We start from the raw sequence: 19,874 nt of genomic DNA, 5'->3' as shown, positions 1-19,874 counted from the left end.
CATCGCCCAAGAACTTAAGATAACCTGCGGGTGGTTGTCTTTGAAGTGCGGTAAGTTAATGGCAGTCGCCTCTGCGGCACTTCACGTAGCTCAGCACGTTGACTTGAAGGAGGTACTAGGTTCCTTCGGAACATCTTGGAAGGACTTCAAGAAGGATAGAGAAGTCGAAAAGGTCTTCCAGGCGGCACTTGCTGAGGTACCTGATCAAGTCGCCTCAAGTACTTAGTCAAGTCGTTGTCAAGTCATTGCCAAGTCATTGTCAAGTCGTTGTCAAGTCACCTCAAGTACTTAGTCAAGTCGTTGTCAAGTCATTGCCAAGTCATTGTCAAGTCGTCATCAAGTTACTTGTCAAGTCCTTCAAGTCCCTTAATATAAGATGAGTGGCACCGAAGAACAACCACCCGTAGAAGATACCAAGATTACCAAGGCTAAATCTCCAGGCAGAGTCGCTGCCGGAAAGAAGCTCGCGGAGATGAATAAAAAGAACAAGGCAAAAAAGGAGGAAAAGGTGGAGGAAAAAGAAGAGGAATCCTTTTGGAATCCTGGGTACGTCATCGGCGCGTTAGGGGTCGCTATAGCAGCAGGCAGCCTTTACTTACAATGGCGGGCTACGAAGCCAAAAGTAGAACCACCAACATATCACGCACCTGTGGAGCCGGCTGTTAGAAAAAGTAAGATCCCTGAAATGGAGTAAATTTATCACCCGTGGCGACCTAGATTTTCCTTCTCGCTTTGTAATATAATGTCGACCGCGTTGTTGAAAACTGTTGAAGAAGCAGCTATTATTACTTCCATTGTTGCGGGTATTGGTTGGGTAGGTAAGAAAGTGCTCAAAGAAGACTTTACTGAAGACCCAAGCAAGAGCTTCGCTAATTTTACTAAGATGACCGCTGCCGTAGGCGGGGCTATCATGGTAAAGGATTACCTACGGAAGGAAAAGTACCTGCCTAACATATAAATGGCTAGCGTGGTCGCAGGTGGAGTTATTGCAGCTTTAGCATTCACTGGAGCTAATTATGGTGGTCAGTATTTGGATAGATTAGTTAGAGGTGATCGCAGCGGAGATTTGGCCGCCGAAAGGAAAAGGCATGATTTAGCGCTGGAGAAATATCAGCGGGACGTGGCAGCTTGGAATGAAAAAAGACAAGCTTACAGGGATTGGTTGGACAAGAACTACCAAGACAAAATGCAGGCGGATAAGAACTTCGAAAACACAGACTACGCCTTTAAGCTCTATGCGCAAGCACACCCCGCGGCATTAACGGGGTTAAAAAGGCCTCAGTTTAAGGATTACTATCAGCCTTCTAAGAAACAAAAAGACAATGAATTGGTCTTTGTAGGAGTCGCAGGGCTGGCGGGAGGCGTAGCTTTGGCGTATCTAATATAATGATCGTCTTTTTGGAAAGCGACAAGAATGACTTTACCACTTACTTGAATCCTCCCATCAAAGCCCATAAGGTCCGGCTGGTTAGTTGCTCTTTGTACAATTCTTGGTATAACCTGATTAGGGGCATAGTCACTGAGCATACAGGAGGATCTAACTATCAAGCCGTATTGCTGCCCGATGGACATTATACGCCAATCACACTGGCCAAGGAATTAGCAAAACACGGTTATACTCTCACCACAGGATTGCCGCACGAAATGACCCTCAAACATAATATGTCAAATTATTCAATGACTTTTGGAAAGTCTGACCCATTGGGATCTTTATTATGTGCCTCGGGCAAGACAATTACCAACACAGCCATACCTGTGAAATGGAAAGTCGCATCCTCTTACGAAGTCTATTGCGATTTAGTCCATAGTTACAACAATGGAGAAAAGTCTTCTCTTATGTCCAAGTTTCTACCCAAAGGTAATCCATTTGACCTGGTAGAATACACTCCCATTTCTTTGAGCTATGACTTGTCTAATTTGGTAGAAAGCATAAACATCACCATTAAGGTGGACGGAAAGACGGTGGATTTTAACGGACGCAAGATCAATCTTGTCCTGGAATTCATATAATGGGCCGCGTAGAGGATAAACTCAAGAGGATTTACTATGGGCCTGAAGGCTATTGGAAAGGAGCGTCGGCCATCAAGAAACTCGCGACCGCGGCCAGGGTATCAGAAGAAACGGCTAAGAACTGGTTGAAAAAACAAACCATCTGGCAGGTTTATCTTCCCGTGCCTAAGTACATTCCCAGGCCCAGCTTCACCGTAAATGCCCCCAACGAGGTTCATCAGGCAGATTTGCTTTTCTTACCGCACGATAAGGTGAGAAGAAAGACCTATAGGTACGCTTTGACCGTAGTTGATATCGCAAGCAGATATAAGGACGCCGAACCCATAACCAGCAAGGATTCTGGGGAAGTCGCAGAAGCCCTAGGTAGGATTTATAAGCGCGTCTTGAAATGGCCTAAGCTGCTGCAAGTGGATGCGGGGACGGAGTTCATGGGCGTGGTTACTAAGACCCTGAAAGACCACCGCACCAAGATTAGGAGAGCCGAGGCAGAGTACCACAGGGGTCAGAGCATCGTCGAAAGATTCAATAAGACCTTGGGCGAGCGTCTCTTTGGGTACCAGTATTGGAAAGAGCTGGAAGATCCCTCCAAGCGCAACAGGGAATGGACTCAGAGGCTCCCCCAGGTCATCGTGGCTTTGAACAACGAGGCGGCCAGGGCTACGGGAATAAAACCCAAGGATGCCATAAAAAAGAAACACGTGGAACACAAGTCCTACGTCAGAAGTTCGAGGGCGGTCTTCCCCCATGAAAAAAAATTAGGTAATGTCACAGTCCGATATCTCTACGGACCGGGTGAATTAGAAGGAGGATCCAAAAGAGCTACGGATCCTAATTGGTCTTTGGAAACTTACCAGATCCGAAGCGTAATAGCTAAGAAGGGTCAGCCCATCTTGTATTATCTTCACGATGGCCCCACACGTGGGTTCGTCATGGAAGAACTGCTTATCGTGTGATGTCCGAATGCTATCGTATACACTCCGTCATCACACATCCATCGCTTACCGTCAAATGCAGACAGCGACACCTTCTCCTGCGTGACGTTATGTATCTGATGACCATAGCTGCGCAGGCTGTTCATCTTATGCCGCTGTTCCTTGCGTGTTCGTAATACGTTGAGGTAGGACTCGTGCGTAATGTCCTTCTTAACCACGTACTTTTTTACGCCTTTAGCTTTCTTTTCTACGCCGTCTAACTTTAGCACGCTGTACATCTTTGGTTTCAGACCCACGTACTCTACTATGGGTTTTCCTAACATTTCGTCTTTCATCTTCCCAATTACCTTCTTATTCTTCGCAGAGTAAAGGAAGTGCTCCTTCGGGTAACTGCTGGTGTCGTACTCGTCTATGTCGGGGAGGCAGTCTTTGTAAACGTCTTCCGTTTGCACTTCTAGAATTAGGGAGTCGGTGTCTGTGTACAGGAGGCGACAGCGGTCTCCGTACTTTGGCTTAAGCTTATCGTAGTAGAACTCGTACATAAGCAGCTTCGATAGATCCAGCACCGTAAAGCCTGTGTAAACGGGCTTGTTTAGTAAGAGGTTTGCCCTTTTCATATGAATCACGTAGAAGTTCAGCATTTCTACGTATCTAACGAAGCCTGGCTGTGACACGTATGCTTCTGCTTCCTCTTTGGTGCTGACTATTTTTACGCTTACGCGCTTGCGGATGTTCTCCATTGTCTTTCCGAACACGCTGTTGTTCATCAGTTTGAAGAGGTTTTTCTCGAAGTCATTTTTCGCTGCGGTACGCTTTTGCGTGTTAAAGTCAATGTAGGGGCGCATCCAGGGTTCCTGCGTGAATTTTAGGACTCTGTGGATCTTCTCTACGCGCATTCCGTGTCGCACGTAGAACTGCAGGTTGCGGTAATGTACCACATACTTCTTCTTATCCATCAGGTTCATAGTTAGTTTCCTGTACGGTTTGTAACCAGGGCACATTTGCTTTTGCAGCGGACTTAGCTGCTTAAATGGTATCTCTATCGCTTCTGGTGCTAAGGGGAACTCATTGTGTTCGTCGTGCAGGCGCTCTGGGTACTCCAGATCCACTTCTAAAACGTAACCCTTGTCTTCCTCCTTTCCTACCTGCATGTAGAAGTCTATCGGCTTCACTGGATCCCATTCGAAGTCTCTCACAGGTAGGTACTGTGACATTGCCCAACCATAAAGGTTATTCGCATCCAGGTAGTAAATGTATGTGGTTGGTTTCTCTGGGTCGTGCTCTACTAAGGGGTTGTTTGCGCGGGCGTAACGTCGGCTGGGCCCGCATACGCCGCCACGAATACCGTCTTCCATAAACCGATACATGTCGTACTCCGTTAGGAGATCCAACTGCGCATTTGTCTTCTTTAACAAAGCACTCCAGCTGAGCCCAGGAGCCGTGTAGAAATTAGCGGGATCCAATCCGTAATATTTTATAGCCATCTTTCTGAAGCTTTGGAAAACATCTGCAAGCAGCACTACGTCAGACCTTAGGTAGATGTCGTGGTAGTCCCCCATGTTCTCACAGGAGTACTTTTCCCACACGTCTAACGCATGCTGGTACTCCTCATCCTTTATACCGGACTCGTTTAGGGTGCTGTAGAAGCGATCTTTGGGTGGTAGGGACTCTTTGAATCGATCCCAGGAATCCATGTATTCATATGGGTAGACTCCTTTCCTTTCCGCGCCATATTGACTGGAAATGGGAAAGTTGGTGTTATACTTTACGAGGTTTGCTAAGGAGTCCGCCATAAACTGCTGCGAATCTAAGAACTTTAGCTTACCCACAGTTACGGACATGTAGCGCTCTTTGTTGTTGGGTATGCATTTGACGTCGGAGCCGTCTGTTCCTTGTAGTAGCAAATGGGAGTCGTAACCGCGGAGGTTGTGAAAGAACACCGGAATCTCCATGTCTGGATTTACTTTGAAGTTTATATTGCATTTCCAATGAGCCGCTCCTCTGTATTTACCCGTGATGTGGCAGTGATCCCTAACCTTATCCACATAGAAATCCTCAACAAATGCTTTGTGGCAGTGAATGCAGTGCGTGGAGGGCTTTCCCGGCTTCTCACCTTTCTTAGCATACTTCCCGCATTTAAAATGAGCTTCTCCTAGATACTTTCCATCTTCATCCCACGCTTTCTTGGCTCGTCTTCCAAACTGAAGAAGCGTATGTTGGCAAATGTGGCATTTTTTTGCCTTGTTAAAAGCCTCCTGGTTCTCTTTGGTAAATTCCATCTTCTTTGGACGTCTTAATTGTTCTCTAATCTCCCCCTCCTCTTCTCGCAATGCTTCTAGAAACTCATTAGCTGCGTTCTTACCTCGGTAAATCACAGGAGGGTCGGCCTTACCGTCTGATCTGACTACTATGTAACCAAAGGAGCAGATCTCGTGTAATCCCACCTTATTCGTGGCACCACTTTTCTGCTCTTCCTTAGTTATCAACGCTTCAAAGTCTGCATATATCACGTAAGGCACTTGCATCTGCTTTTGATGGTTTGCGTATGAAAGCTCTTTGTCGGTGGGCATCTGGATCCGTTGCGCCACTTCTTCGACTCCGCGGCAGATCTCATCGTGTTTCTTTAGGGCATTTAAGGATGTAAATGACAGCAAGCAGCAGTCACAGAAGTACTTTTTGCCTTTGTGCTTAGTATGTCTGTAGAATAGTCTGCTAATGTGTTTAACCCATGAGTAGTGTCCGCCGTGGTAGAATAAATGTACGCGCTCTCCTTTACTTTTTGACAGAACTAACGGTACTATCGTCTGCTCTCTGACTCCGTAAACGTTAATTGCTAGATCGTTTATTTCCTCAAATATGGGGATGTCTACCAACTGCATGGGAAATTCCACACCATCCCACTCTAAATCATCTGTGGGATACTTACTTGTCCTACAGGGATCCTTCTCTGCTGGATACAGTGCAGACCTGATTGCCCACATAAAGCATCGATTGTCTTCATTCTTCACGTTTACAATAGCCTTCTTCCTTTCTACCCACGTTGGTAGCGGTACGTAACTCCCCCCTCGTATGGGTACGTACCTGGCTATACTTATCTCTATTCCTTCAACCTCCTCTACTGTCCAACCCGATCCTTCTTTCGTGTAGTTAGACAGCGACTCCATTATTGCTTCTAAGGCTTCACTGAGTGACCTATCCAGATTCGTGGATTCTAATATCACTAACGACTTTGATCGCAACATTGCTGTCGTCATTACCTCGTCTTTTGACAAACTTACTTCTACCATTATGCTCGCTTTCAGGGCTCCTAATTCTTCTATACCTTTTCGGAGAGTCCTTTTAACCTTCCTTTCTGACTGACGCCAAAACTGTCTAACGTCAATCTCACCGTTACCGGGTATTGTCACCGTGCTGAAGTTGCTTTGGGATTCCATCTATATAATAGGAAATATTTTATACCTAATACCAAGCACTTTTTAGGTCGTCGTAGTCATACTCACAGTCCTGACAATGCCAAAACAATTTAACCTTAGTCTCAAACTTCTTACCACATCCACAATCATAACTGCTCATACACTTCGTCTTCATTTTCAAATGCTTTTTCAAATCCGCTTCTTTCTTAAAAGTTCTCTTACATTCTTCGCACTCCATATATAGACTAACATATTTAAGTGCGCTGTTGTCCTCAACCACACTTGGAGTGGGGGTCGTCCGTAGGTGGATTTTTGATACGGATCTTGCCCGTGTTGAGATTGCGCTGGAACCCCCATTCCCTATACGGGTAATCCTGGCGTAAAGTAACATATTTCGAGTGCGCTGTTACCCTCACGGGTAATCCTGGCGTAAACTAACATATTTCGAGTGCGCTGTTACCCCCACGGGTAATCCTGGGGGTCTCATAGGGAATGAGGGCTACGCAAACACGGGTTAGTGACTTTAAACGGGAAATCCTCGTGTGGTCACTGCGCTAGAACCCCCATTCCCTATACTACTCTCAGCACAATTGCAAGTGGTTTAACGCGCGCAAAATGTTACTGATTGAAATATCACACATACACGTTTGTAATCAAGCTAAACAGGGAGGGGGGGGGGGGGGGGGGGTCATTTCAAGGTACCGTGAAATATTGGAGTGCCCCCCCAAAATTTTTCAGCTTCCGCCGCCCCTGCAAGTACAACAGAGGAAGAGCATGAAGAAGATGGTACTTCACGCGAGGACACTGAAGATGATGATATTTCATATGAGGACATTAATAAGGATACTGAAGATTTGGATAGCGATGAAGAAACTGACATTGTTACTCATGAAATAGGAATTACTGATAGTGAGGAAAACGATGACAGAGAAAGAAGAAGCCAAAGCAGTCAATGTTACAATGACGTGTGCAACCAAGAAAATTCTTTTGGGATTTAGATTTTTTTTCAGGCTTGGGTCATCTGCAATTTTGCTTCTAAACTGGGGTTGGGTCATCTCATTTTCAGCATCATTTTATGATGGGCCAAGATAGAAAAACACTGATTCTATTCTGATTTTGCCCCCCCCCCCCCCCCCCCCCCCCCATACTTTATGACCAGTCCATTAGGTTGTATTTCATGACTACTTCACACGAATCTTGTTGTCTAGTGGGAGTACTGAAAACAGCTAGACCACTGCACTCAACTTAGAAGTTGCAAAAGTATCTTTTAACAACTCCTTCACTCTGTCAAAGGATCCATTGTTAGGTGCTGGGGTGATATTCAAGATGCGACAAAGCAGTGGATATATATCAACTGTATTGAAGGGTTCACATGTATAACCCTCTTTAAAGCTTGGTCCTTTTGCGACAAAGAATGGCTTCATCGACAGCAGTTCAGGATTATAGCAATGATCACCGTGGATATCATCTGTCTTATTATGTTTAAGCCAATATTTCCAAAATCCGGTATTATTTCCCACCCAATGTTCATTCATAATGGCAATAATGGGAGGTGCTCGTCTGTTGTTTTTGAAGTGGAATCTTTCAGGCATTTCTTTGGTTTTAAATACAGTTATTAAATGTGTTTCGTTTTGCATTTTTTTGAAGCATTCATATACATATTCTAGTTGACTATCTTGTTTGGGCCAGATCTGGATGGTCGTCAGTCCACTTCTAGTGTAGTAATCTTGTGTAATGTAATTATCAAAGTTTAGAAAGAATGTGGTATTGTACGAAGCGTGTCCATGGTCTGATGTTAAAACTAAATTGGTCGTATCAAAAAGATTGTGCTCTTTTAGACGCCTTATTAAATATCCTGTTATATTATCACATCTTCGGATACTTTCTTTCACATCAGTCGAGCCTGGTCCAAATTCATGCGATGTTTCGTCCGGTTCGTTGAAATACATGGCGATAAAAGAAGGAGGATCTTGACTTTGCATCCAGTTTACCACCAAGTCAACCTCGGCTTCGAAAGACATACTGTTTATAGGATGATAAAATGGCTTGTCAAAGCCCATGTTCTTGGTTGTATATAATGGGAGGTAATCTCTAATTTTAACATCATAGCCAGGGAAAAAACAAACTCCGCTTTTGTGTCCCTGTTTTTCGTTTGTTATCCAAACAGGTTCTCCATCATTCCACCAACGAGTGTCGGTTGTGTTCATTGAAAACGATGAATTCCACACGGGATCGTAAGTATAATATCCCGAGAGAATCCCGTGACTTTCGGGATACAAACCGGTTACCATGGAGTAATGGTTAGGGAGTGTCTCTGTTGGAAAGACAGGGTTGATGAAGGGAGCTTTGACGCCAGTACGAACAAGAAAATCAAAGTTTGGTGTGTCTGTTTTGGACATATAATCCCATCGAAATCCATCAAAAGATATAAGAATGGTGGTGGTATTTAGTACGGGTGCTTGGACTTGATCCAAGGCAGCCAAGAGAGCCTGCAGTAAACTACCAATGACCAGCGGTAACCATAGTCTAAGATAATTCTGGTTTATCATCGTGCACCCCAGCGGCAATCGATCCTCCGCTAAATCACTCTGAAATCACAATAAGATAGATTATTGAACGTATTGGTAGCATATATATATATTATACGCAGCCGCTATTAGTGTCGTCACGCAATGCTCAATCTCTCAAGTAGCGTTACTTAGGGGAAGCTAGTGAGCATTGAGTGACGACACTAATAGGGCTAGCGGCTATTTTGAGACAAAATGAAAACGTAGAATATCATTCATTGTCAAATGATACTTCCTGGATGGGCAAAGGGGGTGGGGGTGTTTGCACCGATTGGAAAAGGGCGGGGCCGTTCGTCGTATCTTTTAGAGTTCCAGACCTTTGATTTGAATTGATACCACTTAGGCTGCCATAAGTTTCAAAGGAGCACCAGCAGAGAGTAAGCCGGTATCTCTTGATAGAGTGTTTGTAACTTAACAAAGATTCGATAATGACACTGAACCAGCTCGTGGAATGCCAGTTGTACTGTTTTGGCTCATCATACTTATCTCTCATATTCATCATTTGAATGGTCGTTTTTAACAAAAGATCCTCACTCGTGATAGAAAGGAATAAATATCATATATTTTGAGACAGTGTTACATTATTTCATGCGAATATTCATATTCTTTTAAAATAGCCGTTAAGTTTAAAAGCTAGATCAGTGAGCAATTGACGTCTTACCATAAGAAAGATGTCGGCTGTGCCCTACGAAATATAGGGCTACAAGTTAATCAATTAACAAAATTACTGTCACCCTCGTCAAATAAAATCTTTAATCAATCAAATAAATTAGTCATGGGTCCCGCAAGATAAAGTATGTTTTTCTTACATAGTAAAATGATGGTGTTTAGCTAGAGTGCTGATAAACTATAGGTCCCTTAGCTGGGTCTCTGTTTATCGCTTGATTATCTTATATAACAGTGTGAAGTAACATTTAACGTTGCTGCTAAAAACCAATCAGCCGTGTTTAGAAGGTTACATATTTGAGATAACAATTGAAATCTGAGAGCACACCAGTTATAAACGACTAATTGTTTGCAATCATTTAATAAAACACCCGAAAAAATGGTCGGTAAAAAAATGGTGATGTGATTCGTAACATCTTAAACATCTTATTTGTATGTTGGATTTACAAGCAGATTGGTGTTATAAGAACGATTAACGTAACGAATCAGTATTCTATCCATTACTGACCATTACTTAGCTTACACTCTAATAAAATAAATTCTTTATTTAACGAGGGTGAACTCTCCCAATGCGAACTGTTAAACGGGACGAAGTACATGCGTCTCGATACGCTTTATTATGTTCAGTCGTGGAACGGACTGCCACGCACGGCTATAAAAGGCCGTAATTACTTACGTGGGTAGTGATTACTAATTTTTACGCTATATGCTTCCAACAGGAATAGGCTGTTGAACGGGGCAGACAATCCCTTACAACTGAGCCAACCTTACTTGTCAGTAATTTCTTGTAATGGTCTTCCTAGCTTCCTATAGCTGCGCTTTATCGACCCATTATTACCAGTATGTTTATTAAGACCAACTGTTCAGGGAGTTTACTCAATTAAACAAGTACGTTTTCCGGCACTGGTGGATAACAGGTCGACTTATCTTAAAATTGAAAACATTAACAAGAAGACCGTGTTGGGAGCCCTGTGGTGGAAGAGTTGGGCTTCCTGTGTTAATGTTGGAGGAGAACAACATGGCTGCGTCAATAGAATGTGCAGATCGAGATCAACGAGGAGTTGTTTTACGTGTAAAAAGAAAAAGAACTGACGATCCTGTTGAAGCATTAGGTACAACTTTTCTACTGCATCCTTAGATTGATATTAAATAAAATAGCTTAACTGTGGCCTCATATTCTTACATTTGGTTTTCATTGAATCAAGAAGCTCCAAAAGCTTGTGTATGAATTATCCTTGATCGATCTGCTACTCATATAGATACTTTATTTGTGTATCTGTAGTTGTTTCTCATGTTATTCCTGCAAAGAAAGCTCATCTAACAGACGAAGAACCAGAGGACAAATCGAAAACTACCGACAAAAGTGGAAACGTCAAAGGTATAAGTTTTACTTTCATTTTCATGTGCACATGCAATTTATTATCATTACGCCCTAACTACCAAATGTATATTTTGTCTAATGCACGATAATAATGCATCGCTATTTCTGTTAGTTGACCAGTTATTTCGATTTCTTGGGACGTGCAACGAAGACGATAGCACCAAAAGTAAAGATATTCTGGTAGGTTCTGTATAAACTGCCACAATATTTCAATGTTATATTTAAATGAATAGAAGGTTTATTAGCTTACCTAATATATTTAACGAAAAGAAACTTGCGTAAATTGGCTAACGCATGTATTCTTCCTAAACTTTCATTTCAGAAAAATATCAAAACAAAACCAATAAGTCATGGGAATCCCAAGAAAGGTGCCAAAGGAATAACAGAACAGTTACAGAAAAAGCAGAGAGAAGCAAAAAAAGTATGATCTGACTGCAATATATCTCTTGGTTCATTCATCCATTTGTTCATTCATACGTTCATTCATTTTTTCTCATATTTATCCTTTTTCTTAAATGCTTTGCTGTATATTTGTCTAGGAATCACATAGTGATGCCAGGTTTAAAATCTTAAGCAATAATCGTTACGACAATGAACCAACGTCTAGGTATGTACAGTACTTGTATTTACGATTTTCTTAGTCAACATATTCTATAGTGAAGGGCAAATATAATGCACTGATGAGTTTCAGATGAGTGGTGGAGAAGCTATAGTAGTACCCTGCAGTATGAAACTTAGATCAATGCCATTTTTTTTTTTGGCTACTGCTAATCAAATTTACAATGGGCCTAGTGCATTCCTTTTTCAGGCAATAAATGTTTTCCCATTGGAAAATGGCTGTTGAGTTCCCAGGGGCGGGGGGGGGGGGGGGGTACTCCCCTATATTTGCTATACGGGCATGTGCCACCTTAAAGGGTATGGTTTTTCGGCTTTTGGGTCTGGGGTAGGGTATCATTTTAGTCTGGGATAGGGTTAACGATTTGGTCATTTTAGTCTGGGATAGGGTTAACGATTTGGTCATTTTAGTCTGGGATAGGGTTAACTATTTGGTTGTTTTTGTCTGGTGAATAGGCTACGCTTTCTGACCGCACAAAAACAATAAAAATGTTTACTTAGTAAAAATTGCAATCTATTGACAAACCGGGTTTAGTATGGGATAGGGTGTTCAACTCTTAGTTTTAATCTGGGGTAGGGTACTATGTAAAAACAAAATTTTAGGTCTGGTATAGGGTCAGGGTTTTGAGGTCCTGGCGGCACACCCATACCCAAGTTGGGGTGGTAGTACCCCCCTCTCCCCCCAGGGTTGAGTTGCAGTAATATTTATTGCTTGCGATCAGAATGCACTCGTCCTGTGGTAAATTTGATTGGCAGTACCTAGCCAAAACCCCAGATGACTCCAAATGTCTGGAGTAGGTTAGGTTGCAGAAATAAATAACTTTGATAAGCTTAAGAACGAGTGAAAATATTTATTGAATTATTTTTAATTTCTAGTAACAAAGATTCAAATGCAAACAAAAAACCAGAAGTATCAGAATTGAAGAGGACATCATCAGATGATTCTGCTGATTCTGCTGATGACGAAGTCAGAAGATTATTCAAAGTTTATGATGTCATCAGAGATGAAGAAAATAAAAAAAGGTGATGACTACGGACACTGGAATACAGAATGATAGAAAGATTACTTTGCTTTTTTATTGAGTTTATATGCAAAACATTTCTAGGTTTGGGATGTGATGTGTTTAAAGAAAAAGCAAGCTTAGGAACATGAAGCATACCTGAGTGTTTATCTTGCATTTCGAGTGCTCTACAGCTCCAAGAGTGTTTTATATGTCACAGTACAGAGACAAAAGCAGCCATTTTATATTGCTTTTATGAAATATTTTTGAATTATATTGTGGGGGCCTGCCTCTGTCCTCTGACATAAACATGGGAGCCAGCCATTCAGGATGCATCACATATTTCAAATATTTCATAAAACACAATATACATTATAATAAAAACACAATGCCATTGATAATATATGTCCCTGTTTTAGGGGCTTAGCTTTCGTTCATCAAATTCCTTCAAAAATATGAAAGTTTGATTGCTGGATGTTATGCAAAGTTTCTTTACACTTACAGTACTTATTCTATAGCTCTTGATGTTGTTTTTCTGCTTTTGAGGAACTTCAAAACAATTTTATTCTGGACATGTACATCATGTGCATTCTTCTTTCACACACAAAAGTGATATTGATGGCTGATTTATACAAAATTCAAGAATAATGTTTGTATTACTTGAACAGTGTTTTAAATTATTATGTATGTTTTTAAAACATTAGTGGACAGGCCTCTGCCTCTACAACATCATCAAAACCAAGCGAACCAGAAGATACAAATGTCATCCTTTGCAATTCTGTGAAGATGATTAGAGAGAAACTTGCTGTTTCTGAAGGTACGGTAAACTACACTTTTAATTTTCCAAACTAAATATCATAAAAATAGAAACTTTATTAAATATCAACTGGTGAGGTTAGAGAGATAGCCAAGGGAGAGAAAGACTATTTTCCACTTGTTTGTAGTTCTCATTCTTTTGTGAAGCAATTACAGTGTGGAAACTCAAACCATGAGCACTTCAAGTAAGTTTTTTTTGAAAATCACGGCTGTCTGTAGGAACAAAGGAATCAAGCATTTTTAGGTGCCATACAATCACAAACGACTTTTTTGGCAACAAAAATACAGGAGACTCTGGATTCATGTGAAAAAATGTTGAAGCCTCAGTAAGAATATGGTTTCTGATTGGATGATTAAAAAATATCTTAAAAAACCTTCTGTTGATGGTTTGAGTGTCTGTACAATAATACAAAATGGACTGAAGTTTTGATCATTTGACTCTCAGGAAGCAGGCCTGTTAACATAGCAGAGAAAGGCTATGTATATGACTTTTACTATGCACCAAGCAGCCAGAATGATCTGGGAGATATGTAAGTATTTGGGGGGGGGGGGGGGGGGGGGGGGGGTGACAATAAAGTTTTAACGAGTTTTTGGGCTGTGATTTTGATTTAAATACTTATGCTTTTGGTTTGTTTGCTTGAGACTTGAAATAACAGGTGTGAACAATGATTTGTTTCTGGAGACAATTGACCGAGAGTTTGAGGAAATGTTTGATGATGAAGATGATTCTAATGGTAAGAAACAACACCTTTAGACAACAAAACAGGTGACAGTCTGGAGGAGTGGCCTAGAGAAAGGAAGGGAAGAACAGGAGAAAGGGAAAGGAAAGGAAAGAAAATGGGAAGGGAAAAAGGAATATGGAGAAAAGGAGAAGATGAAGAAGAGAATGAGAGAGGAAAGAATAGGAAGAGAAAATGGAAGAAAGAAATAGAACACAAAAATAACAGAAATAGAAAGAATGAGGTGAGGAAGGTTAGGGAAAATGATGAAGAAAGAAGAGATGGCAGCAGAAGGAGAAGAGGAGGGAAAGACAAGGGAATGTAGAAGAGTTTTTGTATAAATGTATGTAAGTAATATTTCTGGGCAAAGTAGCATGTATGGTTCCTATGGTCCTTTCTAGTCCTTACATTTTGCTTCTAGTCTTGTCTATTTGTTGTTATTGTTCTTTATTAGTTTACTTATAGTTTATATGTTTATTTATTATCATGATTGTACATGCAGTATTAAATTAATTTATCTTTTGGAGGAAGAGATAGAAAAGAAACGTAACAAAAGCAATAGTTATAAACGAGAGGGTTTCGCCCCCTAATACATTAGATAAGTGATAATAATGGTTTTATGCTTAATACCTGTCAGATGAGAACAATTGGCGTAACGATTACCCCGATGAAGGACTGTGGTCATCAGATGATGAGGATTCAAAAACAAAGACAAGACAATGTTTAGATGAAGACTTTGGTTTCGATATGGGTAAATATAGCCAGTCTGTTTTATTCTATGGAGGTTGGGATCAACACCAAGCAAATCGATCAAAAAAAAATGAAAACTATCCCAAGTCAGGCACGATATTTGTTCACAGGCTTATTAATTTCCAAAACAGGTTAACAGAAACGTAGTACGCTATGTTATTCTCGGGAACTCATGGGTAAAATTCTGTCATTCCTTCCTCGCTCCCAGAAAAAAATAGGGGTAATTATTCTGGGAGCGAAAAACGAGCGACAGAACTTTACCCCTGGGTTCCGAGGATGAAGCCATGTTAGGCCCCGTCCACACGTATCCGCAAATTTTTGTATCCGCAAATTTTTTTTGCGGATACGGGTTGCGTCCACACGTGTCCGCAAATTTTTGTATCCGTATCCGCACATTTTACGAAAACGGATACGTGTGGACGGTGAAAACGATTCGAATACGCTGCGTGTGGACGCAAACATTTTCGTATCCGCAAAAAATAATTTGCGGATACCAAAATTTCCGGATACTTGTGGACGGGGCCTTAGATGGCAGGAGCAATACAATCGTTTTACATGAAAAAGAATCCAAATCCAAAGAGCAAAGGGATTTTATTGTCCTGCCATCTAACCACAGGCAGTCCAAGCTGGATTATGGGCTGAGCACGTGATGGTGCAAAACCTATATTCCACTTCTCTTGAGGAAGGAGGGGTGAATCTTTTTTAGGTGTAGAAGTTCTTCATTGTCTTGGCCCCAAGGCCTAAGTGGGGTCTAGAAATCCTTTGCTCATACAATAATATATAGCTGTAAGCCGGTATTAGTACCCATACTTACTAACTATAACCTGTACATTCAGATGATGATCCAACAAAGTATCACAAGCAAGCATTTGGCGAGGACTTATCAAGTGATGACGATGAACTGGATTATTATGGTGAACCTTGCACACTATCCTCAAGGTACGTCACATATACTTACTTCTGAAAAAATACAGCGCGCAAAAAAATCATATCATGGCACAGGACGCACAGTACGGCATAGCACGGCACGCGACGCCATGTGACGCAGGGTACGGAACGCATGGCATAGCACGGTACAATACCCATGGCACGGCACGGCACGTCATAGGACGCAGGGTACGTAACGCATAGCACGGCACGGAACGTCATAGGACGCACGGTACGTAACGCATGGCACGGCACGGAAGGAAGGAAGGAAGGAAGGAAGGAAGGAAGCAAGCAAGCTTCTTTATTTTGCCACGGTAAAAACATCAGTCAATTGCCTAAAAATATTTAAAAGTAAAGATTTACGATTAAAAAGCTAGTTACTGTTTTACATGTTTGCCGTGGAGCCCTTAGTTACAACTTTTCTTACTGTACAAACTATCAATTTCCGTTTTAAATTTTCGTACTGACTTGACCTCTTTTATACTTAACGGTAGGTCATTCCACAATTTTGCCCCACTATAGCTGAATGATCGTTTTAGATATTCAGTGTGTGGCTTAGGTATTGACAGTTTATGATCATGATTTCGAAGGTTGTATTTAGTATGGTAGTCGGAGAAAAGGTTTTGTAAGTAAACTGGTGTACGTCCCTGCATCGTCTTAAACATTAGTAGGGCTTTTTGTTTTTTACGACGAACTGCAAGTGTATCCCAGTTTAATTGGTCAAGGAGATGGCTAGATCTTATGTCATAGTTAGATCTTGTGATAACTCTAGCCGCTCGATTTTGACGCTTTTGTAGTTGAACACATAGTTTATCACTTAATCCATCCCAAACTGCACTACAATAGTCCAGTTTGGGTAGAATTAAGGCTTCGTAGATTTGGATGGCACTATCGGTCGAAATAAATGGGCGAACACGTTTTAGAGCCCCTATACTTGAAGAGATTTTCTTCGAAATGTTGTTAACATGTTCTGACCAATTAAGGTTTTTATCGATAGTGACACCCAAAGATTTGGTGTGATCAACTTGTTTAACGCTAGCTCCATTAATCGCAATATTAATAGTGGAATCGCATTGCGCTGTGAACTTTTGGCGGGACCCAATAATCATAAATTCCGTTTTCGCTACATTCAAGCTTAGCTTATTTGCTAACAACCACTGATGTATATTAGTGAGTTCAGTGTTGATGCTTGGTTCCAAGTCTCCTACATTTTTACCATGAACGCTGATGCTGGTATCATCAGCAAACATTCTTGTTATGGCTTGCGCCAAACAATTTGGTAAGTCATTAATATACAGGAGAAATAAAAGTGGGCCTAAATTACTGCCTTGTGGTACACCGCAGCTCACAGTACAAGGCTCAGACAGACTTCCGTTAACACTGCACAGCTGAGACCTCGTCAGTAAATAAGAACGGAACCACTTGAGTGAGCCTTCATCTACACCATAATTCGATAGTTTGGACAAAAGAATTTCATGATCTATGGTGTCGAAGGCTTTTTGGAGGTCTATGAAGATTACTCCGTTAAGTAGTCCCTTGTCTATATTAACTGACCATTCGTTCGTTGCTTCGAGCAACGCGGTGACAGTGCTGTGCAGGGAGCGAAAGCCTGACTGGCATTCCGTCAATAACTGGTTTTCATTCAAATAATCGTATAGTTGATCATAAACGATCTTCTCAAATATCTTTGAAGCAGTGGGGATGACCGAGATTGGGCGATAATTGTTTAGGTCAGTTTTCTCCGTCCGTCATAGGACGCACGGTACGTAACGCATGGCACGGCACGGAACGTCATAGGACGCAGGGTACGTAACGCATAGCACGGCAGTGAAAGGTTCACAACGATAGGGATTTGTTCCAAACTTTGTCTGCACGTTTTCCGGTAATTTTTTTTTCTGTGTTGACATTAATGATCTATTTATGAATATTATACATTTCAAGCTTGGTAATCATAAACCTTTTCTGAAGTAGCTGTATTCGAATACTGTCTTGTTTCGCCATGAAAAACCAAATCACACAGTACAACATTTTTCAGTGGAAAAATATTATGATAATTCATGAACAACTTCAACTTTAAAAAAAACTGACTATATTAGTTTGCATTGTGTGGCATTCTATATTTATAAAGTTTGCAAAAACAAGTTCAATATAATTCAGCTGAACTTTGACCGTTGCTATCTGCACTATTTCCACTTGAAATCCCTTAGACAAGAGTAATTATTTTGTGCCATTCATTTTACGCATACAAACGTCAGCCTCCAAAAAAACATGCAAAGTTTTCCTGTATTAATATTGAAAAATACAGCAATGGATATTATTACTTGTTATTAATATAATAAATATATTTGTATCAACAGGAAAGAGGCTTATCAAGAAAATCTAAGCGATGATTTCGAGTCGGAAGGATTTTAAGAAAACAAGTTGATCATCTGTGATAATAACAGAATGTCATCGTTAAAATAATGATAACCTCAAGCTAATTAATTTGCTTGAATAATCAGACGAGTCTAGCAAGCTCAAGATTAGTTTTGGGTCGCAAACGGAAGAATATTTTGTATTTCCTATATTAAAAAATCCTACGAACATCTCTACGCAGAGAACTATCTTTGTAAATATGACTTAAACCACGGGTCAAAATCCTAAAATACAAAATTAATGATGAGCTAAAAATAGGAAAATGACGCAGTTTTTATAAAGTATTAAGAGGGGGTACGTTAGACTTGTTGATTGCGTAAAAAAAGAAAAAAGAAAAAATAATAAATGATAATTATTATCATAGCGTAGATAAAAAAGAATTTTGTAAATAATAAAAAGAATTTTGTTATAACATGTATTTTTGTTGCTGTCAATTTCGATGTATAGCACGTCGCAAAATCTAGACACAAACTGGTTTTTTAGGTTTGCAGACCAATTTGCAATCATAAAAAGGAAAGATGAAAGAGAGAAAAAGTGTTATTATTTTAAAGGAAAACCTGGGTCGAGTTGGCGCTGCATGGCCTTGTCGCATTGGCAAGTCTTTAAACAAAAAATAATCAATGAATAACAACTTAAAAAAGATTCGTCCATAACATATTGTCTTGTGTTATTAGGTCAAAGTTGATGGCAGCTATGCAACAATGGCAGAGCTAAGAAATCTAAGCGCTTTAAAGCAATGCAGGAAGTAATATTTCAAAGCCGACAATGAGTACTGGACGGGATTTCAAGTCCAAGCAATTAGTTGCTTGGACTTGAAATCCCGTCCAGTCCGATATTGGAGGCTTTGAAATGACTTCTCATGCTCATTGTTATTCGACTTGTTTTAATGTTGTATATCTATAAACATCAGTGCACTATGGTAAAATCTAGTGAACTATCATTGCATGCAAATCTTTCTCTGCTATCAAATGATGTAATCCTGATAAATGTTCTGGCGAGTAAAATAAAGGTATTTTGTAGTCTCGTAGTTGTATTTATCATATGACCCGTGTCTGCCCGGGCGCACAAAAAAACCTTCGGGAAAATGGCGTGAGCAGGGCCGTACGGCTTTGAGCGAGCAGGGCCGTACGAATCCTTACGGCCATGCTCGAAACCTGCGACCGTATTTTCTTTCTTTTCTCTTATTATTTTTCTTTTCGTGAGGGTCATATGATAAAATGCTTATTGACTGAGTTAGGTCGGGCCGTACGGGAAAATATTTGGCTCTCGGTCATTTGTACGGACCTGGCTGCGCTCGGTCCGTACGGCATCACCTCGAGCCGAATATTTACAGCCCTCCCACTCAGTCAATAAGTACATAATGTTTGCTTTTACGACGAAACAGAAATATTATAAGTCGAAATATAAGTCAATTAAAGTTCCTATTCTATTGTCTTATTGAAGCTGGTCCACACTTGAAATAAAAGTGTTAGATTAGTACGCAAAGTCGGTACCGTTGTTTCTTTTCTCGCGTTAGGAAAGACAGTTGTTGAACATGAAAATGATGATTACGCATGCTCCAAGAAACGGGGACCGATGCAAAAATTGACCTACTTGTCGGAAGACGGGTGAAGTAATTTTAGATGTGTGCGCAGTTATGTCCTTGTAATCCCGATCCCGTCC

The 19,874-nt window shown here is 40.9% G+C and overlaps 1 protein-coding gene and 1 pseudogene across 2 annotated transcripts; one reads left to right on the top strand and one right to left on the bottom strand.

The window, feature by feature from the left end:
- Window positions 1-7,518: 7,518 nt before the first annotated feature.
- On the bottom strand, window positions 7,519-10,429 carry LOC116287502 (ectonucleotide pyrophosphatase/phosphodiesterase family member 5 pseudogene; annotated as a pseudogene). Its single transcript, XR_016121160.1, has 2 exons — window positions 10,360-10,429; window positions 7,519-8,943 (listed from the first exon to the last, which is right to left on the bottom strand). The product of XR_016121160.1 is annotated as an ectonucleotide pyrophosphatase/phosphodiesterase family member 5 pseudogene (transcript).
- Window positions 10,430-10,564: 135 nt separating this feature from the next.
- On the top strand, window positions 10,565-19,236 carry LOC116287571 (putative RNA polymerase II nuclear localization protein SLC7A6OS). Its single transcript, XM_031694262.2, has 12 exons — window positions 10,565-10,700; window positions 10,871-10,966; window positions 11,082-11,149; window positions 11,292-11,390; window positions 11,509-11,576; window positions 12,461-12,607; window positions 13,290-13,402; window positions 13,847-13,931; window positions 14,044-14,135; window positions 14,758-14,871; window positions 15,707-15,809; window positions 18,155-19,236. Exons 1-12 carry the CDS (start codon window positions 10,589-10,591, stop codon window positions 18,207-18,209), a joined length of 1,152 nt encoding a protein of 383 aa, XP_031550122.1. The 5' UTR covers window positions 10,565-10,588; the 3' UTR covers window positions 18,210-19,236.
- The last annotated feature ends 638 nt before the right edge of the window (window positions 19,237-19,874 follow it).

This window comes from Actinia tenebrosa, unplaced genomic scaffold (genome assembly GCF_029948245.1).
Source record: "Actinia tenebrosa isolate PJP-AT-01 unplaced genomic scaffold, QUT_ActTen_1.0 PGA_scaffold4__44_contigs__length_22323623, whole genome shotgun sequence".
NCBI classification, from domain to species: Eukaryota; Metazoa; Cnidaria; class Anthozoa; order Actiniaria; family Actiniidae; genus Actinia; species Actinia tenebrosa.
The sequence above is the reverse complement of the archived record's forward strand: the minus strand, read 5'-3'. Positions and strand labels throughout refer to the sequence as shown.